This window comes from Mycteria americana, chromosome 23 (assembly GCF_035582795.1).
Source record: "Mycteria americana isolate JAX WOST 10 ecotype Jacksonville Zoo and Gardens chromosome 23, USCA_MyAme_1.0, whole genome shotgun sequence".
In the NCBI taxonomy this organism is placed as follows: Eukaryota; Metazoa; Chordata; class Aves; order Ciconiiformes; family Ciconiidae; genus Mycteria; species Mycteria americana.
Window position 1 is genome coordinate 2,562,588 of NC_134387.1, and position 21,642 is coordinate 2,584,229.

The 21,642-nt window shown below is 56.6% G+C and overlaps 2 protein-coding genes across 3 annotated transcripts; one reads left to right on the plus strand and one right to left on the minus strand.

Annotated features, from left to right (window-relative positions):
* Positions 1-5,983: 5,983 nt before the first annotated feature.
* Positions 5,984-13,123, minus strand: PROM2 (prominin 2). Its single transcript, XM_075523469.1, has 23 exons — positions 12,664-13,123; positions 12,399-12,448; positions 12,077-12,279; positions 11,854-11,974; positions 11,599-11,662; positions 11,423-11,512; positions 11,118-11,317; positions 10,957-11,031; positions 10,807-10,870; positions 10,531-10,690; positions 10,252-10,404; positions 9,772-9,895; positions 9,131-9,222; positions 8,961-9,045; positions 8,688-8,834; positions 8,497-8,568; positions 8,330-8,422; positions 8,165-8,218; positions 7,667-7,747; positions 7,394-7,462; positions 7,155-7,244; positions 6,822-6,928; positions 5,984-6,711 (listed from the first exon to the last, which is right to left on the minus strand). The coding sequence occupies exons 1-23, from the start codon at positions 13,106-13,108 to the stop codon at positions 6,648-6,650; spliced, it is 2,703 nt and encodes a 900-aa protein (XP_075379584.1). The 5' UTR covers positions 13,109-13,123; the 3' UTR covers positions 5,984-6,647.
* A 2,425-nt stretch (positions 13,124-15,548) lies between these two features.
* Positions 15,549-21,358, plus strand: DUSP11 (dual specificity phosphatase 11). 2 transcript variants are annotated; one of them, XM_075523810.1, is made up of 10 exons: positions 15,549-15,655; positions 15,985-16,060; positions 17,034-17,165; positions 17,773-17,896; positions 18,445-18,505; positions 18,841-18,887; positions 19,362-19,437; positions 19,731-19,859; positions 20,291-20,335; positions 20,720-21,358. In XM_075523810.1, exons 1-10 carry the CDS (start codon positions 15,621-15,623, stop codon positions 20,982-20,984), a joined length of 990 nt encoding a protein of 329 aa, XP_075379925.1. In that variant the 5' UTR covers positions 15,549-15,620; the 3' UTR covers positions 20,985-21,358. The 2 variants fall into 2 exon arrangements, with proteins under 2 accessions (XP_075379925.1, XP_075379927.1); XM_075523812.1 differs by lacking the exon at positions 20,291-20,335.
* Positions 21,359-21,642: the final 284 nt, after the last annotated feature.

Genomic DNA, 21,642 nt, shown 5'->3' on the forward strand with positions numbered 1-21,642 from the left:
CAAATACTTTGCCAGCAATGCTCTAATCCAGCTTCCCATAAACTTCCCCGAGTGGTGCAATACCCACCAGCTGGCTCCTTCGCAGGAAAAGCTGAATATCTGTATTTTTTTTTCCTCGCAGTAGGGCTTGTAATATATGACTCACCAGGAGGCTTTCCTTTGCCTCTCTCCCATTTATTTTTAGCTTGCAATCCCCTCGGAAGACTTTCCGAGATCAGAGCAGCGGCGTAAGCACGCTGCGTGACATAACGTGGCTGCGCTGAGGTCACCTTCTTAAAAATAAACCAGGGCACACCCGGGATGGGCGAAGGCGCTCCCATTTTCATCGTTTTAACATCAGTCATCCGTGCCAACCTCGGATCCCGCTTTGGGGAATTGCTGCTATCCCGGAATGCGTCAGCTGCGTGCCGAGAGCTCGCAGGAGCGTGCCGAAATCCCGGCTGATGTATTTAATGTTGTATTCCCCACGCGGAGCTGCAGGCAGGAGCATCTTCTTTCGGAGGTGTGATGGGTGGAGGGATCACGCCGGGGTCCATGGGGCTCCCTGTGGATTCCTGGCTGGGTCACGTTGGGAAAGGGGCAAGAGAAATCAGTTTTCCCAGTGGGAAAAGGGGCTGTGGGCTGAGATGGGGAAAGCTGAACCTCAGGAAATACCAGACAATTGTTTGATTTTTAATTAAAAAAAAAAAGGGTCAAGCAATAGACTGAAACAAGGACCAGGTTGGAGATGAAGAAATATTTAAAAGAACCGTTACATTTTTTCTCTTAGCTGTATGTTTTTCTTTTATACACATAATTTTGGTCCAGGTCTTCGCCTTGTTTATTCACGTGAGAACGAATCGAGCTTTCACATCCCATGGCCTGGTTTCTAACTCACGCGCTCGGCGAGGATGAGACGATTAAACCCAACTCGCTCACAAAACAGTCGCGCAAATCCTCTCAGCTGAGCCTTGACTACGTTTCCACCCTGATTTTTCCCCTCTCCCTCCATATAAAGGGTTCCCAGGGCCCGGGTTTCATCCCTTTTTTCTCTGGGTGTAAATGAGAATAAGCAAAGACGAACTGGGCTTGGGAAATGCATGCCCATGGGGGAAATGGGGCCAGAGTTTTAGCCATGAGGGGTTTTAATCTATTGAAACAGTTTCCCGGTGATGTGCACCTTTCCATCCGTTTTGGAGCATCTTCCAGCTGGGATGTCGACCCAAGGCCGCACGTGACTTAGTCCAAAGCTTTTCTTTCCCCTAAAGCAACAAATTAAAGGCTCTTTATGAAGCTTATGCTGAGGATCAGGCTGACATTATATACCAGAGAGACATTATATACCAAACATTCAGGCATTATATGCCAAATCGGCTCCATTTGTTTAATTCTCTGCCCTTTTATCTTGGAAGGGGAGCTGCTGATGGGGGAAAGCTTTACCATCGCCCGCGTGGGAGCAAGAACAAGCCAATAATCGCCGTCTGGAGCGAGAGAAAGCCCAGGGAGAGACAAGGCTGCTCCGAAGATGCTCAAGATGCTCATGCAGAGTTGTCATGGGCACGATGCTCTCCGTAGTCATCTCCATGGCTACCTCGGCGCCGAGCAGAGGGGATGCAAGCGATGTAGGAAAGGCGTTGTTAGCTTAAGTGCTGCTCGCTCTCTCTCGGCTGGTGTAAATAAGTAATGCTCGGGATCATCCAAGAGGTTTATCTCCAGGGATGACGGCTGGTTTTTAGCCGGAACTTGAAGGCAGCTGAGATTGCAGATGTTTTTATTTATGAAAAACTGAGGTTTGTAGCATCTCCCCTAAGGTATTTCTACAGTGGACGCACGGGGGTACAAGTCCATGATGTACTCAGATGAGGCTCAGGTTTTTTACTTGCCCTTAGCCAACGCGATCGAAAAACGCAGATAATATTCCTGCTTCTGACCCAAGATTATGCTATGGGAATGGCCAGCCTAAGAAATAAAGCTGCGTAGGAAGCTGAGCTTTGAGCAGGGTGTGGAGAAGGAAGCATTTTGAAATGAGGTTTTTTCCCCCAGCTAGCAATTTTTTTGTAAGAGCAGCAAAGATTACGCACAATAGGAACATCTAATTAATACAGTCTGGAGCTGAGATGTGCTAGCTTTAGGGGCTGAGCGGAGATGCCAGAGCCGACAACTCCCCTAAAGGATTTCTCCTTAATTTTATCTCCTTAACTTTTCCAAAACAACTCCCAACGCAGTGCGAACAGCGTGGCTTGCAGCCTGCGCGGAGAAAGCTGGGACAATAAAAGTCATGTTAAATCTGTGCAGAATGACAAGGGAAGAAGCCCACAGGCTTTTCAGCCCACAGGCTTTTCAGGGCTTGGAGTTGCCGCAATCTCCATGCCACCGAGAGCAAAAACCAGAGGTGTCAAGCACAAGGCAGCATTTTATCTAGCGATGCTTCGAGAGGACGGAGGAAAATGGTTTATAAGACGATGAACATCTTGGCCTGAGTCCACATGTGGGAGCAGCACCGGAGGACAAACCCCAGCGTGGTGTTTTGCTCCAGTGATGGGCAGAGATTTTTTTCTACATACAATTATTCCTAAAGCTGCGTCTGGTTGAACTACACAACTCCAACGTGCCCTTTTCCCAGCAGCTCCGGTGACCTCAGCCCCCGGCTTGTTTTTCAGCACATTTCTCAGCAAGCCCAGCGAGGCTCTAGGGAGGGAATAATGATCAAAGTACAGAAACCGGAGGAAATTAGTTTGGCATTTACAGTGGCGGGTCGGGACCAGCTGTTTATCCTGAGCTGGGGGGACACTGGGCAAATCGTTCACACCCGGCTCGGCGCAAGGAGGCTTCCTGCAAACAAAGCCCCATCCGCAGCCGTTAAATAGCAAATAAAAATTAGCACTAATAATACAACAGAGTTTATTTTTCCCAGGGTGTTTTCTTGTCCATATTCTGGCCTGAAACATCTGTGCCGTCCAAAATATTTTTGTGCTATCAATAATCCAAGGAGCTTGTCACGTTAAAAATAAAGGAAGCTGGAGCAAAGCCTCTGGGACTTGATTTCTCACAAAGCTTAGCCTGTTTGGGAGCTTGGCTTATTCTGCTACGGATTCATTAGGTCATCCATTGCCCGAAGAAAAGGAAAGTTTGATACAATTATGTCAACTCCTCAGCTGAGATTAAATGAAATAAAGCTGAGAATTGGGGTTTTATTGCTCCCTCACTAATCACTGGAGCTTTCCCGCACAAAGAGCTTCAAAAGGAATATTTTTGGGGACTGGGATGGGAACGAAGTTTTGAACAACTCTTCGTGGCAGCTGTTTTGTATCTACGTTTTCTGAGTTGTTTTCAGGGAATGATGAGAAAAACAGATGGAAGAGGTCATGGATCCTTTCTCTAGAGAAAAAAGGAGGTCAGTGTTCCTTGAAAAATGGGGAGAAAAAAAAAAGGGGGGAAATGAAATAACAATAGTAAACCTGGATACTATTTTAATTCCAGAAATAGGCTGATTCTGGCAGAATTGGCTGCAAGCGCTTTCCCTGTATTTCTCCATAGTTCCGGGAATAGAGAAGAGAGATTTATGTCTTGAAATAAGTGTTGGTGGGGAACCGCACCCGGGCTGAGCAGAACTCCTGGGTCTCTGCCACGGACCCAACCCAGCGAGATAGAGCCCACAATGCCGCTGCCCTCCAGCCCTTTGAATTATTGATCCGATGGATATTAATTATAGACGCTTCTCAGGGTCAGTAGGTTGAGCACGAGGAAGGTGTGCCAGGGGAGATGCCGCAAGAGTTGAATTTCAAGAGAGGAAGATACGAGAAGGGAAGTGGTTTAATCAACACCAGTTTAGTTAAGTCCTTGTAAGCGCACACAACACAGACCCCAGACTAACTGAGATAGAAAAAAAAACCTCTGATGGAGGAGATACCGACTTTTTGTAGAAAAACACCACATCCAGGAGCTGGAAATGAGCTAATTTCAGTCTTTAATTTACCAATACAAGTAATGAACCAGAGGAAAAGTTCGCCGGCCTATGCAAGGGTGTCCCTTTGGGGAGGGATCGGAAGTTAATCATAAACCGCGACCTTGCTTTGGGTGAGGAATCATTGTCCAGCTTGTCCTTGTTTTTATTTTTCTCTCCCCTAAAAATTAAAATGCCCACCAGTTGGTTTAGGACAATTTTCTGGATTATTTTTTGGTGATTTACTATTAACTCAGAGATGCAACTGCTCACATTTTTAATCCATCTGCCTCCCAGGCAGGGACAGAGATATGGCAGTGGTGACCACGCACATTTATAATACGCATCCATTTTGGGGTGAATTCCTCTGTTATTCATTGCTTATCTGTGTGCTTATCTGCTATTTATTGTGACCCAGCTACAAGAAATAACTTTAGGAAGAAGAGCCAGCTGAATTTGGCTCATTTGTTTGCAAACCTGTGTAATTTTTTAATCAATGGATCAGCTAAACAAATACTATTGCATTTATGTGACTTACCATTTAAAGTAGATAATCCCTTTGCTCTTCTGCACCACATAGTGGGTGTTATTTTTTTTATAATGTAGTACTAGTGTTGAGAGGGGCTTATAAAAATGAGGCAGACCTTTCCCTTTTAATTATCGCAGAATTTCATGATTGTAAGCCTTCAAAATATACCCAGCTGGGAGCAGAAGTCACGGACGTATTTTCTGATTGAATCCCCGGTACCAACACCACTTCTCCCCACCACCAACCTTCCTCTGACCGCAAAATACTCCATTTTTAAAGCTGATTTTTGCAGATGACACCACCGGATAGTTTCCAGATGGGCTGAGGACATCCCTGGGCATGGGGGTTCCTGCAGAAATCCTCCTTTGGGCTTCAGCTCCCCAAATCCCTTTTGCAAAAAGCCTTTGCAATGCTGACCTCTGCAGGCAAATACTGCATAAAACCAGCTGGCTCTAGGCAGCAATAACCTAAATAATGCATCAAACAGGTATTTTACGCATTAGTGCTGTCTGTGGGTAGCAATAGCCTTTTAATAATGCATAAAAATGGGACATTGCTCTGTTGGTTAGCAAACAGAGAGTACTTTGCTGAGGGAAATCCTCGATTTGTTTGGAAGGAGCTGATCCGCTAACTCCTGTATAGATTTTGTCAATAATTTGCTAGTTGGACAAAGCGCTTTGAAATCAGGGGATGAAGGATGTGAATGAAAAGCAGGCCTTTCACACCGTAAAGCCATCGATGCTATAAACTGGGAGTCAAAGGCCCTGCCTGGGCTTCCTTGGGAGGGAGGGAAGAGCCAGAAACTACCGGCAGCGTACCCCCTTAACCTGCAGGTTTGCCCCTGAGACCCCACCTCTAATTAAGCTCTAATTAACAGCACCCTGAGAGCCAGGAGGGCCCCCCAGCCCTGTGGTGGGAGCGGGGTTATGTCTGCTGGGTCTCTGGGGGGCTGGAGATGGCGGTCCTGTGGGCCCCGACCCGGTAGCCGAGCCCCCGCTCAGCCGCCTCCTCAGGGCCCGGCCTCGGAGCTCCCCCAGGCCCCGGAGCTCCCCAGCCGCGGCCTCCCCTCAGCCCCACCGGGCCTGGAGCCCGCCCGGTCCCGCTGGCCTCTCAGCCGCCGCCCCGGGGCCTTCCCCGGCCCCACAGTCCCTCCACCCGCGGCTTCCCCTCAGCCCCGCCGGGCCTGCAGCCCGCCCGGCCCCGGCGGCCCCTCAGCCAGCGCCCCGCGGTCTCCTCAGTCTCCCACCGCCGTCCCGGCCCCGGCCCCCCTCTGCCGCGGCCTTGCCCCCGCCCCGGGAAGGCCCGGCCCGCAGGGGAGGCCCCGCTCCCCGGCCGCGGCCCTCGCCCCGACCCCAGCGCCTTCGAGGCCTCCTGCGGGAGCGGGTGGGCCGGGCCGGGCCTGCTCCCCCTCGGGGCTGCCACCCACCCCCCGGGCCTGAATGGGTTCCCTGTGGAAAACGGGGGAGATGGTGGCCGTGAAACAAAGCAGGCGGTGGCAGGTTTAGGCTGGGGAGGACTTTAATGTGCCCACTGCCCGGGGCTCCCGGGTGCGGGGAAGCGTCGTGGGGCAGCGGGTGGGCGTCCTTCCCTGCAGGGTCTGCGAGGGGTACGCCGGTGGTTAGCGGGAGCTGCGGGGAACCTTCCCCTGTGCCCTGGATCAGCCGGGCTCCGGGAGCATCCCTGACGGGTGCTCAGACCCCGAAGGTGGCCAAGGAGGAGACATCAGAAAGATCTGGAGCCCCACGGCGCATGGAGATGAGTGCCCCGTGCCCGGGAAGGATGCTCAGACCCCGAAGGTGGCCAAGGAGGAGACATCAGAAAGATCTGGAGCCCCACGGCGCATGGAGATGAGTGCCCTGTGCCCGGGAAGGATGCTCAGACCCTGAAGGGCACCGAGGAAGAGACATCAGAGGGACCCAGAGCCCTGCAAGATGTCAGAGGGACCCAGAGCCCTGCAAGACATCAGAGGGACCCGGGCCCTGCAAGATGTCAGAGGGACCCAGAGCCCTGCAAGACGTCAGAGGGACCCAGAAGCTCTGCAAGACATCAGAGGTACCCGGAGCCCTGCAAGACATCAGAGGGACCTGGGGCCCTGCAAGACATTGGAGGGACCCAGAGCCCTGCAATGCTTGGGCACAGGTTTGATGGGAGCTCCTGGGGTGCGGGCCATGCCGCCGCACCCGGCAGATCCCCGTCCTAGAGCTTGAGTGCTGTGACACGGGGTATGTGGAAGGGACAGGTCTCCTCTGAACCCGTAGAGCTGCAGAAGGAGAAGGAGAAAACATCAGGGGGGCGAGGAGCCCACGTCTCCCCTCCCTGCGTCGTCCCACCCCAGGCAGCCTGCTTGCCCACCCTGTGCCTGCCGCTTACATGAGCCGGTTGCGGATGGGGCGGAAGTGTTTGGTGAGCCTGATGGCGAAGATGATGTTGGGTATGAGGAAGAAGGTGCAGCATCCCAGGCTGAACCAGAAAGCGTTCTGCAAGGAGAGAGCATGTGGGTCCCTGCTGAGCTGCACAGGCAGAGGCAGCCCCCAGGTTCTGGAGGGGTTTGGGGAGCCTTGTGGTGGCTGGGCCTGGTGGTGTGGGGGTGTCAGGGCTGCTGTCGGCCCTGGCTGCCCCGAATTCGTGTTGGTTGGTGGTGGGATGCTGCACCACGCAGGTCCCCACTGGACCCCTGCAGAGGGATGGGGTCGGGATCCTTACCCAGGGGTCAGTGATGCGGTCGCACAGGATCACCCGCCCGTTGTCCAGGGCCGTGGCGAGTGGCTGGCATGAAGCCACGTCCTCCCTCAGCTGGAACAAGAAGCGGAGACAAGGCATAAATCCGATCTTGGCTCAGAGGGATGCATTTTGCTGCCTCGGCTCGGCTCGGGGCTTGCACGCAGCATCTGCGGGGGCTCCTGGCCCCAAAGAATTCCCCTGCGGTGAAGGCGAGCACCTACCGTCTGCCCGACCCAGTTCAGGTACTGCGTGAAGTACCGCAGCTCCTTCCTCGTGAAGCAGCCAATCTCCTGGGCGGAGGGAAGGCAACATGGAGGGCAGGCGCCGTGGTTCCCAGCCCAGCTCCAGCCCCGCTTCTACCAGCTCTGGACTAATGTCGGGCTTGGAAACGAAGGCTGGAGGCTTCAGGTGCCCCTAGCACCCCGTTCTCACTCTTTCTTTCTGGCTGTGGGGGAATTTTGTACCCTGCAAGGGCTAATCCAGCCCTGGCTCACCTGCCGGAGGATCTGCTGGGCTTGCACAGGCAGCCGGGCTTCCACTGAGGCTGTGGTGGCCAGTGTCGTCTTCACCCGCTCCTGGGGAAGCATGGGAAGGTCAGAGCGTCCTTAGAGCACCGAGCAGCAGGACGGGTGCCCTGGGGGTGCTGGGAGCAGGGTGTGCAGCACCGTGCACGTGCCGAGCTTCAAATTAGGTCTGGTTGCTGGAGGGCAGGGAAAGAGGGACCTGCCCCGAGCAGAGAAACCCCCTCGCAGGGAGCAGGCGAGATGAAACGCCGTGGGACGGCTCTGCCAGGGACGCTGAAATGCCCTGAGTGCTGCAGGGGGATTTCTGATTTGCAGCGGCAAATCTAATCACTAAAGGAGACCGATCCTCCCCAGATGGCATTTTTCCTGGCTGTCCCATCACCCTGTAACTGGCTTTTTGGGACCCTGGCAGGCGGGACCCATAGGGCACCACATATTTTTTGGAGCTGAAAGAAGCCGTGCGAGTACCTGGAGGTGCGGTGCCAAGCGGGAGAGGAACTGGACGCTTTCCCCCAGCTTTGCCTGCGGGACAGGGAGGTAAGAAGTGTGTGAAAGCCCCATTGCCCCTTTCACAGGGACACCACTGGGCAAATGCCGGCAGCACCGCGAGCCACCAACCCAGCGCGGACTCACCACCAAAGCCTCCTGCGATTGCACTGTGGAGTTTTGCATCTGCCACAGGGCCCGGGCCTCGGCGGCCAGCCGCCCTGCCACCGTGCCGTTCCTCTGCGGGGGGACAGCGGGGTGAGGACGTCCCCGTGGGCATGCAGGCAGCCCCCGCTGCCCACCCCACCGCTCACCTGCATTTTCTGCAGCCCCTCAAGGCTTCTCGCCAAGCCAGGGAGGCTGGTCTGCACCACGGGGTTTTTCATCTGGGGGAAGATGGAGTTGGCAGCTGCCTGAAATCCAACCCTGGAAGCCGGCCCTGGTGTGGCTGGGCCGTATCCTGCCCACAGCGGTGGGGACCAGCTCCCCGTGAGCATCCCCTCACCTCTTCCTGGAAGCGCCCGTAGTCCACCTCGTCTATGCCACTGCGGGCGAAGGTCTCCAGGTCCTGCCTGCCCTCGCTGCGGAGGAGCCGCACGTCGCCCAGGTGTGCCGTGAAGTCACCCAGGCGTTTTTGGAAATCGGCCGTGTACTGCGGGGGTGAGACGCCGGGGATGCTGTGGAGTTTTGGGACCAGGCATCTCCATCCCAGTAACCCCAGTAAATCTTGTGCATCCTCACACCGTTACCAGAAGCTCTGGCTGCAGCCAGCCCTCACCTTAGGGGGTTTTAGATGCTCGTCCAGGTTGTAGGACCTCTCGAGTTGCAGCACCTCCCACAGCCCCGCGCCGCTCTTGCACTCCCTGGAAGGCAAAGGGACGTGGGTGGGATGACCCCAAATTAGCCCTCCAATGTATAGGAGCAGAGCTGGGCTCCTGCAGCACCCACCGGTACGTGGCGCTGAGGTTGGAGTCCCTCCGGAGGTTGAGCTGGCGGGTGAGGTTCATGGATGGAGGCAGGTTCCCCGGGGTGTCGATGAACTGGGCCAAATGGGAGGAAAAAGAGGTCAGAGTCAGGCGCAGGCATTCCCAGCAATGATTTTGGGGTGCTCTGCCCTCGCAGGTGCATCCTGGGGTACCCCATCCCAGCCAGAGCTAGTCTTGCCTTTATTTGTACGATCCCCGTTGCAGAGCTTTGCCGGGCAGCGTTCGGAGGGAAAGCAGCAGACAGCCCCGTGCAGGGACCCGCCTGTGTGCGCCCGGCCGCAGGACGAGCCCTGATCCCGTTCCCAACCCTGCTCCCAGCCCCGTCACAGCGTGCTGCCGGCCCCGAGCACCCCAGGGATCCCCGAACGACGGGAGGACAGGGGTCCTGTGGGTAGGAGCATCCTTGCCTCGAGCAAATTAACAGCACAAGGGCAATTCCCCGCTGCTGATGCAAATCCAAGGGCCTAATCCTAAACTTAATCTTCTGGTTTAGGATGGAGCATTTCTGGACGGGTTTAGGGGGAGGACACAGAGCGTTTGGAGGCATTTTGGTGCACACAAGCAGAGATTTATGGGGTGATAAGTGGATGGGTGGCCACCCACCTTATAAATCTCCTGGTTGACCCAATTCCTGCAAACCAGCGTCTGGATGTTGCCCCCAACCAGGAAGGTGGCGAAAACCAGGAGGACGAGGAGCCAGGAGAACAGGAAAGCCAGGCCCACGCCGCTGAAAGAGGGAGAGGAGGCGCCGGCGGCGGCTTTGCAGACCCGAGCGGGCAGAAAGGCTTGTGGGGACCTGCCCGGCTGGCTGCAGCCCCGCGGCTCCCTCCCGTGCCCGGGCACGTCGGCTTGCCTGGGAAGGGCCCGCAGGAGCAGGGTGTGCCGGGCAGCGGGGCCAGGGCGCGGGAGCTGCCAGCTCCCAGGGAGGATTGGCTTCTCCCAAACCCGCCGGCGCAGGAGGCGGCTTCAAAAGGCTTTCTGCTCAGCCGGCTCCCGGTCCCTCCCTTGGCTTTAGCCCCTCTGTCTTTTTTTTTGGGGGGGAAGATGGCAACAGCCCCCCCCAGCACCCGGAGAGATGCTTACACCAGGAGAAACTTTGCGCCAGCTTCTCCTCGGCACTCGTAGTCGCTCGGGTCCTCCCGCTTGGAGAGCCCGTACGCCCCCAGGGCCATCCCTGTCACGTTGCAGGCGAGGATGAGGAGGATGATGGAGCACAGCACCGTGCCCGCAATCCACCTGGAGGAAAGAGCAGCAGCACACGGCCTCGAGATATGGGGCTGATGCACCAGCTGGGGCTCGGAGGGGAGCTCAGCACCCATCTCTGCAACACCCCCTGCACCCCTTCGTGCTCCCCGCTGTCACCTGTACTTCTCGAAACGCTCCACCTCCCGGAGGTACGGCTGGCTCCTGTCCTCCGCCTTCACCAGGGCTTCGCTGACGGGCCGGGTGTAGTCAGGGAGGGGGAAGCTGTTGGCGATGGACTGCACCTTCTCCGTCATGCGGGCCATCTCGTCCCGCAGATCTGCGGGTCCAAGGCCATGCTGGAGGGGTGGATGGTCCCTGCGTCCCATCCTACGTCCCCAAACTGGGACTTGCCCCACGGAGGGTGTCCCCGCTCGGTCCGGCCGTCCCACTCACCCTGGATGACCTGTGCCATCCTCTCCACGGCCAGCTCCGGGATGGAGTTGAAGGTGCCATTGCCCTGCGAGGAAAGAGGGGGTGCTGAGCGGCTCGGCCGGGGCTGCCCGTGGGTGCCAGACCCCCCTGCTGCACGCTGACCCCCCCAACCTGGCGAATCATCTCCGCAAAGTCGCTTCGGGGCAGACCGGCCAGCGCCTTCAAAACCTTCTCCACTGACGGCACCTTGGGGTGGAAGGAGCAACCTGTGAGCCTCGGGGCTGCCGAAGGGGTGGCGGTGGTGACGGTAGGGGACCAGCACCCCGTCCCACCTTGCTGTAGTCGGCACCCAGCTCCAGGCTCTGTGCCCTGCCCAGGACGCTGGCGCAGGAGGTGCAGCGCGGGTCGTCCAGCAGCGCGACCACGCGCCGACGCTGTTCCCGCAGCGCCGGCTCCAGCTCGGCCCGCGCCGATGCCAGCGCCCGCGCCGTCTTGTCGAGAATCTGTAAATGGTGCAGCGAGGTCTGTAGGTCTTAAAGAGAAAGCCCAGGGCTAGTTCACGCTGCTCCGCTCGGCCGCCCCGGCTCTCCGGCGAGGCTTCGGCACCAGCCCCGGGGAGAGCCGTGCTCGACCGTACCTCCAGCCCTGTCCTGCAGGTCCGCCAGCGCCGCGTAGGTCACCGCCTTCAGCTGCGCATGGATGGAGAGCCCCACGCTCTGGCTGAGCCCTACAAGGTACCGGGCACCCCGTCAGCATCTCACCCCAGAGAGAAGCTCCGGATGGGGCCCTGCCAGTGCCTGGTGCAGTGCTTACCACCCAGATCGGAGATTATCTGCTGTCGGGGCACCTTGAACTGGTCTACCACCATCTGCACCCCCTGCCAGGAGAGAGGAGCCGGTCGGCCGGGAATAGCAGCCACCGGGAGGGGAGGATGCCCCACGCTGCCATTCAAAATACATTTTTAATGCAGCCGCGCCACCTCCTCTCGCCTCCCAAACTACTCCGTGAGGGAAACGCAGCCATCCCTGGGCTGCACACCGTGCCGGGGGGGGCTGCTCGGGGACCCACCTGGGGGACGTTGGCGATGTGCTGCCTCAGGGTGCGCAGGGTGGCCGGCACGGCCCCCAGCCCCGGCTCCATCTGCCCCTTCACCCGCTGGCTGGTGACGAAGGCGCAGATGACGCTGGTCCTGCCGGGGACAAGCAGGCGGTGACAGGGCTGCCCGGTAGAGCCTCCCAGCCCTGTCCCCATGGGACACGGTTCCTCCCACCCTGGGGCGAGGGGAACTCACAGGATGACGAGGGAGGTGAGGGACAGGCAGGCCAGCAGGCAGTGGCGGCGGCAGCCCAGCGAGCGCCGGTGGGCACGCAGGCGGCCCCCGCACCGCCGGCGGCTGCGGCAGTAGCAGAAACACATCCCAGCCACCGGCATGGCCACGGTGAAGAGCAGAGCCACCGCGGCACAGACGACGTAGCCCAGCTCATACTGCACCACCTACGTGAGGGGAGAGCCCGGTCAGCACCGATGCACCCAGCTTTTGGGGTGCTCCGTGTGCCCAGGCGCCCCATCCCAGGTGGGTGCCATCCCCGTGGGATCCCCACGTCCTGGCTCACCTGTGACGTCCGCACCGAGCCGGGGTCGTTCAGGGCCGCCCTGAGCAGCTCTGCAACAGAAACCACGGTGCCGGTAAAAGAGGTCCCACCCGATGCACCCCCAAACCTCCCTGGGCAGCGGGGCCGGGACGGAGGCAGCATCCCCCTCCGTGAAGCGGCTCAGACCCCCCAGAGCAGCTCCGGACATGGGGATTGCGACCGGCAAAACCCCAGTGGTCCCGGCACCTGTGGCGGTGGGGTCCCAGCTCCCCGGCTCAGGGCTCACCTGTGGGCAGGGGGTTTTGCTGGATGAGGTCCAGGCAGCGCCGGACGAGGCCGTAGAGGGGATCGAGCGAGCTGGGTACCCGGTGCAGTGCCGGCACCCGAATCTCGTCGTGCATGTCGGTGAAGCGCAAGACACCGCCGGGGCCGGTGAGATGGCATTGCTGGGTGTCGGCGGGATGCAGCAGCGCCCAAGCCAGCAGCAACCCGGCCACCCCCATGGCTTCGGCGGCGAGGAGAGAGCCGGGGGTCTCCGTCAGCCTGCGAGCTGGCGGAGGGGCATGCCCGGCCCGGGATAGCTCTCTCCAGCTCGGCTCACTGCTCCGGGAAACCTGCCTGACGGGTCGGCCGCCGCGCAAAGCCCAGACGCTGCCGTGGCTTGTTCCTCTGACGGGCTCCCCGGGGCGGCTGGGCTTGGCGGGGCTGTGTGGAGGCGTCTCCCAAACCATCCCAGGCCTGTTTCACAACCCCCAGCATCCCTGAGTCACTGCTGCGGGATCCCCACGGTCACGGCCGTTCCCAGAAAGGGTGGCAAAGCCTCCCCAGGGTTTTGGGGAGAGGGTCTGGTGACGGTGAACCCCCCGTCCTCGGGCTGGAGGGTGCTCGTTCCCACCGCAGCCACCTTAGGAGGAGGGATCTGGGATGTGGGCATCGCTCGGGGGGTGGAAAAGCCCTTGCGGGTGGACCCGTGCCTGCAGACGGGGTCCCCACGGGGCTGAATCGCCCTTTGCAAAAGCATCCCGAGCCCTGGGGCAGCACCGCGTGCAATGGGCTGGGAAAGAGAAGGGAAAACAGGGGGAACGCATGGAGATGGATGGCGAGCCCTGGCCAGCCGGTGCCTGCTCGCCAGCCAGGTGTGAGATGAGTTTTCCGGGCTCAGCCAGTCCCTGCCTCACACCCCGAGGCAGCCATGGCTCCTTCCCGGGGCCGGATCCTGCTCACTAACATGGGCCAAGCGCTAATTACAAGGTTGGCTGGAAACAAGGGAGGTTCAACCTGATTTCCCCAGCATGGGGGGAGCAGCCCCCATGTGCCCAGATGGCCGCGGGGCAACCCGAGAGCTGGGCCCCCTGCTCGGCCGGGCGAGTCGAGCCGGCCCTTCCCCGCCACCGGCTGCTGACGCCTCCGTCCTCCCGGCGTTGATGCTAATCCCTGTGGTTTTCCTCCCTCTGGAAAAGGGGCTTTTCTCCCAGCTGGAGATGCTGGCAGCATCTCTGCATGCTGGGCAAAGGGTGCTGCTCCCCACCACCCTCTTGGGAATGAGATGCCGCGGACTGGAAAATCCTGCTCTGGCTTGGCTGAGTCCTCGTCTCGGGACAAAACTCCCAGGGCCAGGAAAGCGTGGAGTCTGAAGAGTGATTACGTGCAGGGTACATATACATATATGTATATGTGTCTGCATATGGCAAAGGAGCCCCAGCCGCTCGCACTGGTACTGGGGCGGTGATGGTGATGCTGGTGATGGTTTCCCATCCCCGCGATGGTTTCCCATGCCAACAATTTCCCATCCCAACGATGATTTTTTTTTTTGGAGGTGATTTTCATGTCCGAGGGGAAGGGACAGGGCCAGCACTGGTGACCCTGCAATGCCGACATGTGTGTGCTGCCCCGTCCTGCCCCGGTGGTGGGGATGGAGGGGTCTGGGGCTACTTTGGGTTGGTTTTGTCCTCCCCCTCTCTGCCTCTGCTGCTCCCAGCTGCGGCTGAACCTTCCTGGTACTGTGTGGCCGTGATGGGGAGCCCGTGGGGTGGCCCTTTGTGGGGGTCCCCAGGTGGGGGTTGCTCCTAGTGGGATGGGGGACACCGGTACTGGGGGCGATGGTACGGGGGAGGTCAGTACCAGGATGGGGTAGAGATGCCGGTACCAGGGATGTTGGTATCAGGATGGGACTGGGAGTGCCAGTACCAGCATGGGGTGGGGATGCTGGTACTGGGGATGCTGGTACCAAGGCAGGGATGCTGGTACCAGTGCTGGCACAGTGTGGGGATGCCAGTACAGGGTCTTTGATGCTGGTGCTGGGGTGAACCAGGGTGCTGGTGCTGGGACAGTGATGCTGGTACTGGGAAGGTGATGCTGGTACTGGGAAGGTGATGCTGGTGCTGGGGTGGTGATGCTGGTACTGGGAAGGTGATGCTGGTGCTGGGGTGGTGATGCTGGTGCTGGGACAGTGATGCTGGTACTGGAAAGGTGATGTTGGTACTGGGAAGGTGATGCTGGTGCTGGAGTGGTGATGCTGGTGCTGGGAAAGTGATGCTGGTGCTGGGAAAGTGATACTGGTACTGGAAAGGTGATTCTGGTGCTGAGAAGGTGATGTTGGTACTGGGAAGGTGATGCTGGTGCTGGAGTGGTGATGCTGGTGCTGGGAAAGTGATGCTGGTGCTGGGAAAGTGATACTGGTACTGGGACAGTGATGCTGGTACTGGAAAGGTGATTCTGGTGCTGAGAAGGTGATGTTGGTACTGGGAAGGTGATGCTGGTACTGGAAAGGTAATGTTGGTACTGGGAAGGTGATGCTGGTGCTGGGAAAGTGATACTGGTACTGGGACAGTGATGCTGGTGCTGGGAACGTGATGCTGGTGCTGGGAACGTGATGTTGGTACTGGGAAGGTGATGTTGGTACTGGGAAGGTGATGCTGGTACTGGAAAGGTGATGTTGGTACTGGGAAGGTGATGCTGGTACTGGGAAGGTGATGCTGGTACTGGGGCGGTGACGGCGATGCTGGTTCGGGGGTTGTTGTGCCCATTTCTGACCGCTAGGGGGCGCCACAGCTTCAGGCGACGCCGGGTAATGGGCGTGGTCTCACGAGGGGGGCGTGGTTTCCTCTATGGGGCGGGGCCTCAATGTGCGTTTGCCGGCGTGGACGGCGGCCGCGCAGGGTCAGTGCGGCGGAAGCGGAAGTGGCGTTTGAGGGGCTGGGTGCCGGCGCCATCGCCGTCGCCATCACCATCACCATCGCCATCATGGTGGGCAGAGGCGCTTCTCGCGTGCCGCAGCGGTGAGTGCCTCTTCCCCGCCTTCTCCTCACGCAGCTCCGCGGCTTCCTCCCGGCTTGGGGCCTCCCGGGGCGCTGCGGCGGCGTGCGGCCCGGTGCTGCCGGGAGCTGCGGGGCCCGGCCGGGCCCTGACACCGGCGGCGCTGGCCCGTTACATTTGACGTATCGCCGGGCCCGGACAGCGGGGAGCCGTAGCTTAAAGCCGGGGCGCGTCGCGGGGTGGGGGGCTCAGGGTCTCCGGGCCTGGGGGTTTTGAGGGTCCCCGGGCCGGGGGGAGCGCGGGGCCGGATCCCCGGGTCAGCGGTTTCACGCTTCCGTGCTGCGGGTTTTAGGTGGACCGACTATCTCCCGCTGGGCAGGAGGATGCCGGGCACCCGCTTCATCGCCTTCAAGGTCCCCCTGAAGAAGGTAAGCGCCTGCCGATGCCCTGGGCCTGTTCAGGGTGGAAAGTGGCTGCGGGAAAGTGTCGCTTTGCAGAGAATCAATGAGTGAATTCCTTCAAAAAAGTGAGAAGGAGCGTCAGTAGGTCATTTTGTTGTTTGTTTTTGGGAAGCGGCTTATAAGCCAGGAGAGAGAGGAGCGCGGTGCGGTCACTGCTGTTTGACCAGTCAGAGCGTGTGATGGGATCGTGGTGGCGTTCACAGCGTGGGGGTGACCAGGAGCGGCTTCGGGGGGTTGGCAGCTTTCTGGGTGCCGGCAGCACCGCCTGGGCACCCTGAACACAAGGAGGTCCATCCGGGCTGGCTCCGTTAGGGCAGGAGGGATGCTGTGGGCAGCCCCCGCCAGCGCTGCCAGCTGCCCAGGGGCCGTGGAGCCTGATGAACACGGTGCCAGAGCTGAGTTTTAGAGTGGAGGCTTTGAGGGGTCGGTGTGGTGGTGCTGCTGCTGCCTGCCTGACGGTGCCTGGAGGGGAGGATCCTGCTGCTGTGTGCTGGGGTGAGCTCTGCTCCGGAGTGGTTTGAGCGCAGCAGTTACACCTAAAACAAACACCGGGTCACATCCGTGGGAGTTGCGGAGCTCATGGTGGGGAGCAGTGGTGTTTGCTCACCTGTTTGAGCTGAAGGCCTATTTTACAGTTTTCACCAAATGAAAGCTTCAGTTTCTGGGTGTGTTTGTCACGCTGCAGTGTTCTGCCACGGTATAAAGTCTCCAGTCACTCCTGGAAACCCTCAGCTGAACAATCCCAAAGCAGCGAGGGCCTCGGCGTGTTCTGATTTGGCTCAGCGTAACTTTTGTGTCAGTCTGTGTCTGCCTTTGCTCATCGCTTGTGTCTTTCTCTTTGAAGGGATGATCTTTGGGAGGTTCTGGAGCATGAACCTCTTCCCACCAGTCGCAACGCACCCGAGTTTAATGTCTGCTCTTAAACGTTATTTCCCCTCAGAGCTTTGATCGGAAGCTTCCTCCAGAGGAGAGATTTTCGCCTCATGACCTTATTAAGAAAATCAAAGAGCAGAAGGAAGAACTGGGCCTGATCATTGACCTGACGTACACAACTCGCTACTATGGGCCAGAGGTCAGTCTTGGTCTTACTGTTGGGGAACTGAAGCTCTGGGTAAGCCCTGATATTGCCAATAAAGTGGAAGATATTTCTTGCAAGAAGATAACTTTAAAGAGTGTGAGGTGCTCGAATCCTTTGGCAGGGGGATGAGGTGAAGCATTGCAGGCCCATCAGGATGGGGTCTTCGTCCTCGATCAAGTACAGGCCTGGGGTCTTCGACCCTCATTGTGCAGATCTTCTTTGTACTAACCAGCACAAGTTCTGGGATCTAAAGCTGGTTTTTATAGGCTCCTGAGTAAAGAGCTGATTACAACCAGCTTTGGCTTGTGGTATCAAATGTATCAAATACTTGCTTGGAAAGGTGTTCCGTGCTCTGCGTATGCTTCATCCTCCCCAGGGAGGACAGAGCAAAGGCACGAGAAATAAAAATGCAAACAGGCTGCTCTGGAATATTGGTACTATGTTAAGAGAGTGAAGCAGAAGTTTTCTTATCTAAAAGTGTGTTGCTGCTCTTTTGGCCTTAGTTGAAAAGCTGGGCTTCTTCTGGCTTACAGTCTACAGTTCTCTAATTGATAAGAACCCTTGTGCTTTTTCTGGAAATTATCGACTGACTTTCTTGTAGGAGCTCCCAGCCACACTCTGCTACTCAAAGATCTTGACAATGGGACATGAAATACCAAACAAGCACACCATTTTTCAATTCAAGTGTGTCGTAAAAAAGTTTTTGAGAGACAACAAAGACAACGGTAAGTGTGGATTTCCCGTACGTTTCTGCTGTTGGGAAGGGCACTGCAGACTTGGAGGCCGGTGATGTTTTAATGAACAGCACGAATTTCTTTTCCTTCTCTTGTCATTTGAATGTCAAGGTAGTAAGATGACTTTGTTATGGTAAAGGAATCCATGCTGGCTCTCTGATAATTTGGCAGCGAGTTGAGCTTTAATTGAGTTTGAGACTGCATCTCTAGACTGGCTGTAAATACTGATTGCTTTTTGGGAGCAGTGTAAGCAGCAAGCTGTTAGTGCTCGGGAAATGTGGGATGGCTTTTTGGGGAGCTTTTAAATAAATCTTCCTTGCAGTGAGCTGTGTGACCACGCAGATGAGCTCACAGAATTAAATGGCCTAATGAGCTGAATCATTGGCACTGACTAGACATAAATATGGTGATGTTGTTGCGTGGTCATTTCTGTTTGTTTACGCCGGAGTCGCTGCTGGAGGACGAATGCAAATGGGCTTGTTCTGGTTGGGTTTTGGAGAAAGAACACTTAAATGTAACCTGATTGTTCTGTGTTACAGATAAACTCATCGGAGTTCATTGCACGCATGGCTTAAACAGAACTGGCTACCTGGTTTGTAGGTGAGTTGTCCTTAGTCAAACTGAGTTAAGTGGTGGCATTGCCAGCTTCTTGTTGCTCTGGGAGGAAATAGTGTTGCCCCAGTAAAACAAGAGTCAAGTGACCTGCGGGATCCCAGGCCTGCAAGGATTTAAAACTTTTCAGCTTCAAGAAGGCTGTTGTTAGGGGGCACTTTTTATCCCCAATTTCAGCAGACCAAATGTTGATATTCCATTCTGGCATGTAAATAGAAGCTCTAAACACTTTCTGGGTATTCTTTCTTTTTTGAATCATCACTGACCTGTCAATGTTTCCATAGTTAATTGTGTAATTAGAGCTTTTTTGCTGATCTGTTCAGGTATCTGATCGATGTTGAAGGCATGGAGCCAAATACTGCAATAGAGCGTACGTATGTGTGTGTGCTTGTTCAGATGTGAAATGTTGATCGTGGGCTCGTGGTTTTAGATGGCCAAAAGGTATGGGCTACTCCAGGGAGGTAACTGTGTTTTAGTTATATGCACATGTATGTTTTCCTGTTGTGTAGAATGGGAGCTGGAGGGGTGTTGGGGCTTCTCCGAAGTAATTGGAAAGAAGGAATTAAGTTTATGGCCCGACTGTGGAGCTAACCAGGATGGAGTGAACCTGGAGGGCACTGAGTGCTGGTCGGATAATGCCGTGCTGCAGCTCTGCCTTGTCACGGGCTGTCGTGCGAAGGGCAGTACGCTGAGTGGAGTCACCTTATGTGACCTGAGTTTGGAAGTATTGGTTGAAGGGGTTAAAATGCTAAAAATGTTAAAATGCTAAAGGGCTTAAGTGCTCTGCAGCCCCAAAGATTACTTGTACAGAGCGTTGTTGTAACTCAGACCTGTCTCTCTCCAGTGTTCAACAGGGCTCGAGGGCATCCTATAGAGAGAATCAACTATATCCAAGATCTTCGGAAGAGATCTGTAAAAAAGTAAGTCTTTTTGCGTGCCTGAGCAAGTGCACGTGCCCAGGGAGAGCCGCTGTCAAGCAACAGATGTTGAACGTGACTAGCTCCTAGGAAGGGAGCTAGCATGGGCCAGTGGGTAAGGAGGAAGGTGGGCAGTTGGGAGACCTGGGTTTAAAGATCTCCACAGGCCTGCTGACTTCCTTTTTTCCGGGGAGCAGTGATGCAAAGGGGTGGGTTTTTTAAGTGTAAAAGGGCTGTTGTGATCGCTTGGTGAATGGTTTGTGGACACAGTCAAGGCTTACGGAATTCTTTTTAAGGAACTGCGGACTAAAGAAGTTGGGCTCGGGCCCGCTCAGAGAAAAAGCCGGTGCTACACCAAACACTAAAAAGCAGATGGCCAAACATCATCCACATCGTTCGGACCAATCCTCCCTAGCAGTGCCCAGGTAGGTTTTTGCTTCTTGCCTCTGTGCGTGCTGTACAGCTGAGCAGACAGAACAAAAAGAGCTGCTTTCTCATTTTCGAGAAACTTAAACTTGGATTTTTACAAGCTGCAACTCACGCAAGAGAGCACCCATTGCCTTGCCAGCTCTGCAGCGGGGAAAAAAACCTCCCTGAAACTTGTCTAGAGCCTGCATATCAAGGTGGAAGTGTTCCTTGTGTCTACAGCAGCAAAGCTCTTTGCCTCTGAGTAACGCACTTGTGCCTGTAGGCACGGAATAATGTAACTGACAGTGGTGGTGCTGGTTCCCAGGGGGGCTGAAACGTTCTCAAGCTGTCTAAGAGATTTCAGGGACAAGAGGATTTTGAATCGGGTGCCAAGTGAGGCAGCAGCTCTTCCCTGAGAGTGAAGTGGTAACTCTCTTTCTGTTCCTAGGCTCCTCCCGTCTCAGCAGGGATGGCAGGGGAACAGTGAATGCAGGTAAAGAGCTTCCTCTTGACCTGGGGCGCATGTCCTAGATGGGAGATGACCTCTGGCAGCTCCGAGCTGTGGGGGAGCTCCGAAACCATCTCAGGAGCAGACGCGTGGTAGCCGGTGCCTGCTTCTGGCAGAGCAGTGGCTCGTTCAGCCCCGCTCTTCATGTGTCCTGCTGAAAACTTCCCTTGTAAGAAATCAGCGTGTAGGAAATGAGCTGCTAGCTGGGCGTTCTTCCTGGGTGTCGCAGCGTTCAGGCTGAAGCAAAAGGGACCGGGTAAACCCAGAGGGGCCAAGGAGATTCACCACCAGCCCTTTTGGGCTCTGCGTACAGAGAGACTGAACGGGACCGTGACTTCTCCTGCTACTGACTCCTGAATTTTCTTCCAGAAACTCCAGCAACGCCAAGAAGAACCGCAAGCGAGCCGCCAAGGCGCAGGCACAACACCAGGAGCTGGCGCACGAGCACGGGGCGACGGAGCAAAGGCAGCAATGCAGTTTGGCAGCGAGGAACTGTCGGGTTTCATTGCCTTCTAATGAGCGGGGCAATGGACTGTGCTTTCCCCCTCAGAGCCCCCACCTCTGCCCGCCCCAGGAGAGGCAAGCGGCCAGGAAACGCAGGCGCCGGCGTAGGAAAGCTGTCGTGACGGAGTAGGGAACGTTGTACGTGACGAAAGCCCGTCCGGGGCTGCGTCTTCGCCCCGGAGGAGATGGGTCTCTCACCACATGAATGAGCGGCTTTGCAGTCGGGAACTGCAAATGCAGATGTTCTTAATTTTAACACAGCTCTTTTGTTTTTAATTCCCCCCCTCCCTGCCCCCGGCCCTGGTACTTTTACAAATCTCACAGAAATTTTTTAATCCTGCGTGGTACCAGAGTCGTAGCTCCGCTCCTTGAGGGACGCGGAGAATAAACGTGGACCCAAATGGAGCTGGAATTGCCCTAAAGAAACATCCTTAGGAGCATCCCTTTAACCTTCAACAAGAAGGGCTTTTCCTTGATTTCCTCAATACATAACAAGAAATAGGATTCAGCCTGAAACTAGATCTTTTTTTTTTTTTTTTTTTTCCCCTTTTCACCCACTTTTGCTAAACTGAATTCCCCTGGTGCGTAAACCTCGAGCCCCGCTGGGGGAGCGGTTATTTCCCCCTGGATGGGCCTGACGAGCCTGCAGGATTTCACGCGCTTCGGCTTTCACCCGAGCGCGGGGTTGTTGGGCGGTGGGCTCTGGGCCTCGCGACCGGGCCATTTTGGGGTGAGAACGGGTGTTTTCGGGGTGGTGCCCCTTTAAGGCTCAGGGCCGGTTTCTGGCG

Coding starts and splice junctions, on each gene's coding strand:
- PROM2 (XM_075523469.1), bottom strand. CDS start 13,108: ATGGTTTGGGAGACGCCTCCACACAGCCCCGCCAAGCCCAGCCGCCCC. Junction 7,463..7,666: donor CCCAGCAGATCCTCCGGCAG/GTGAGCCAGGGC, acceptor CCCTCCGCCCAG/GAGATTGGCTGCTTCACGAG. Junction 7,245..7,393: donor TGAACTGGGTCGGGCAGACG/GTAGGTGCTCGC, acceptor TTCTTGTTCCAG/CTGAGGGAGGACGTGGCTTC.
- DUSP11 (XM_075523810.1), top strand. CDS start 15,621: ATGGTGGGCAGAGGCGCTTCTCGCGTGCCGCAGCG. Junction 16,061..17,033: donor TCAAGGTCCCCCTGAAGAAG/GTAAGCGCCTGC, acceptor ATTTCCCCTCAG/AGCTTTGATCGGAAGCTTCC. Junction 19,860..20,290: donor TCCTCCCTAGCAGTGCCCAG/GTAGGTTTTTGC, acceptor TTCTGTTCCTAG/GCTCCTCCCGTCTCAGCAGG.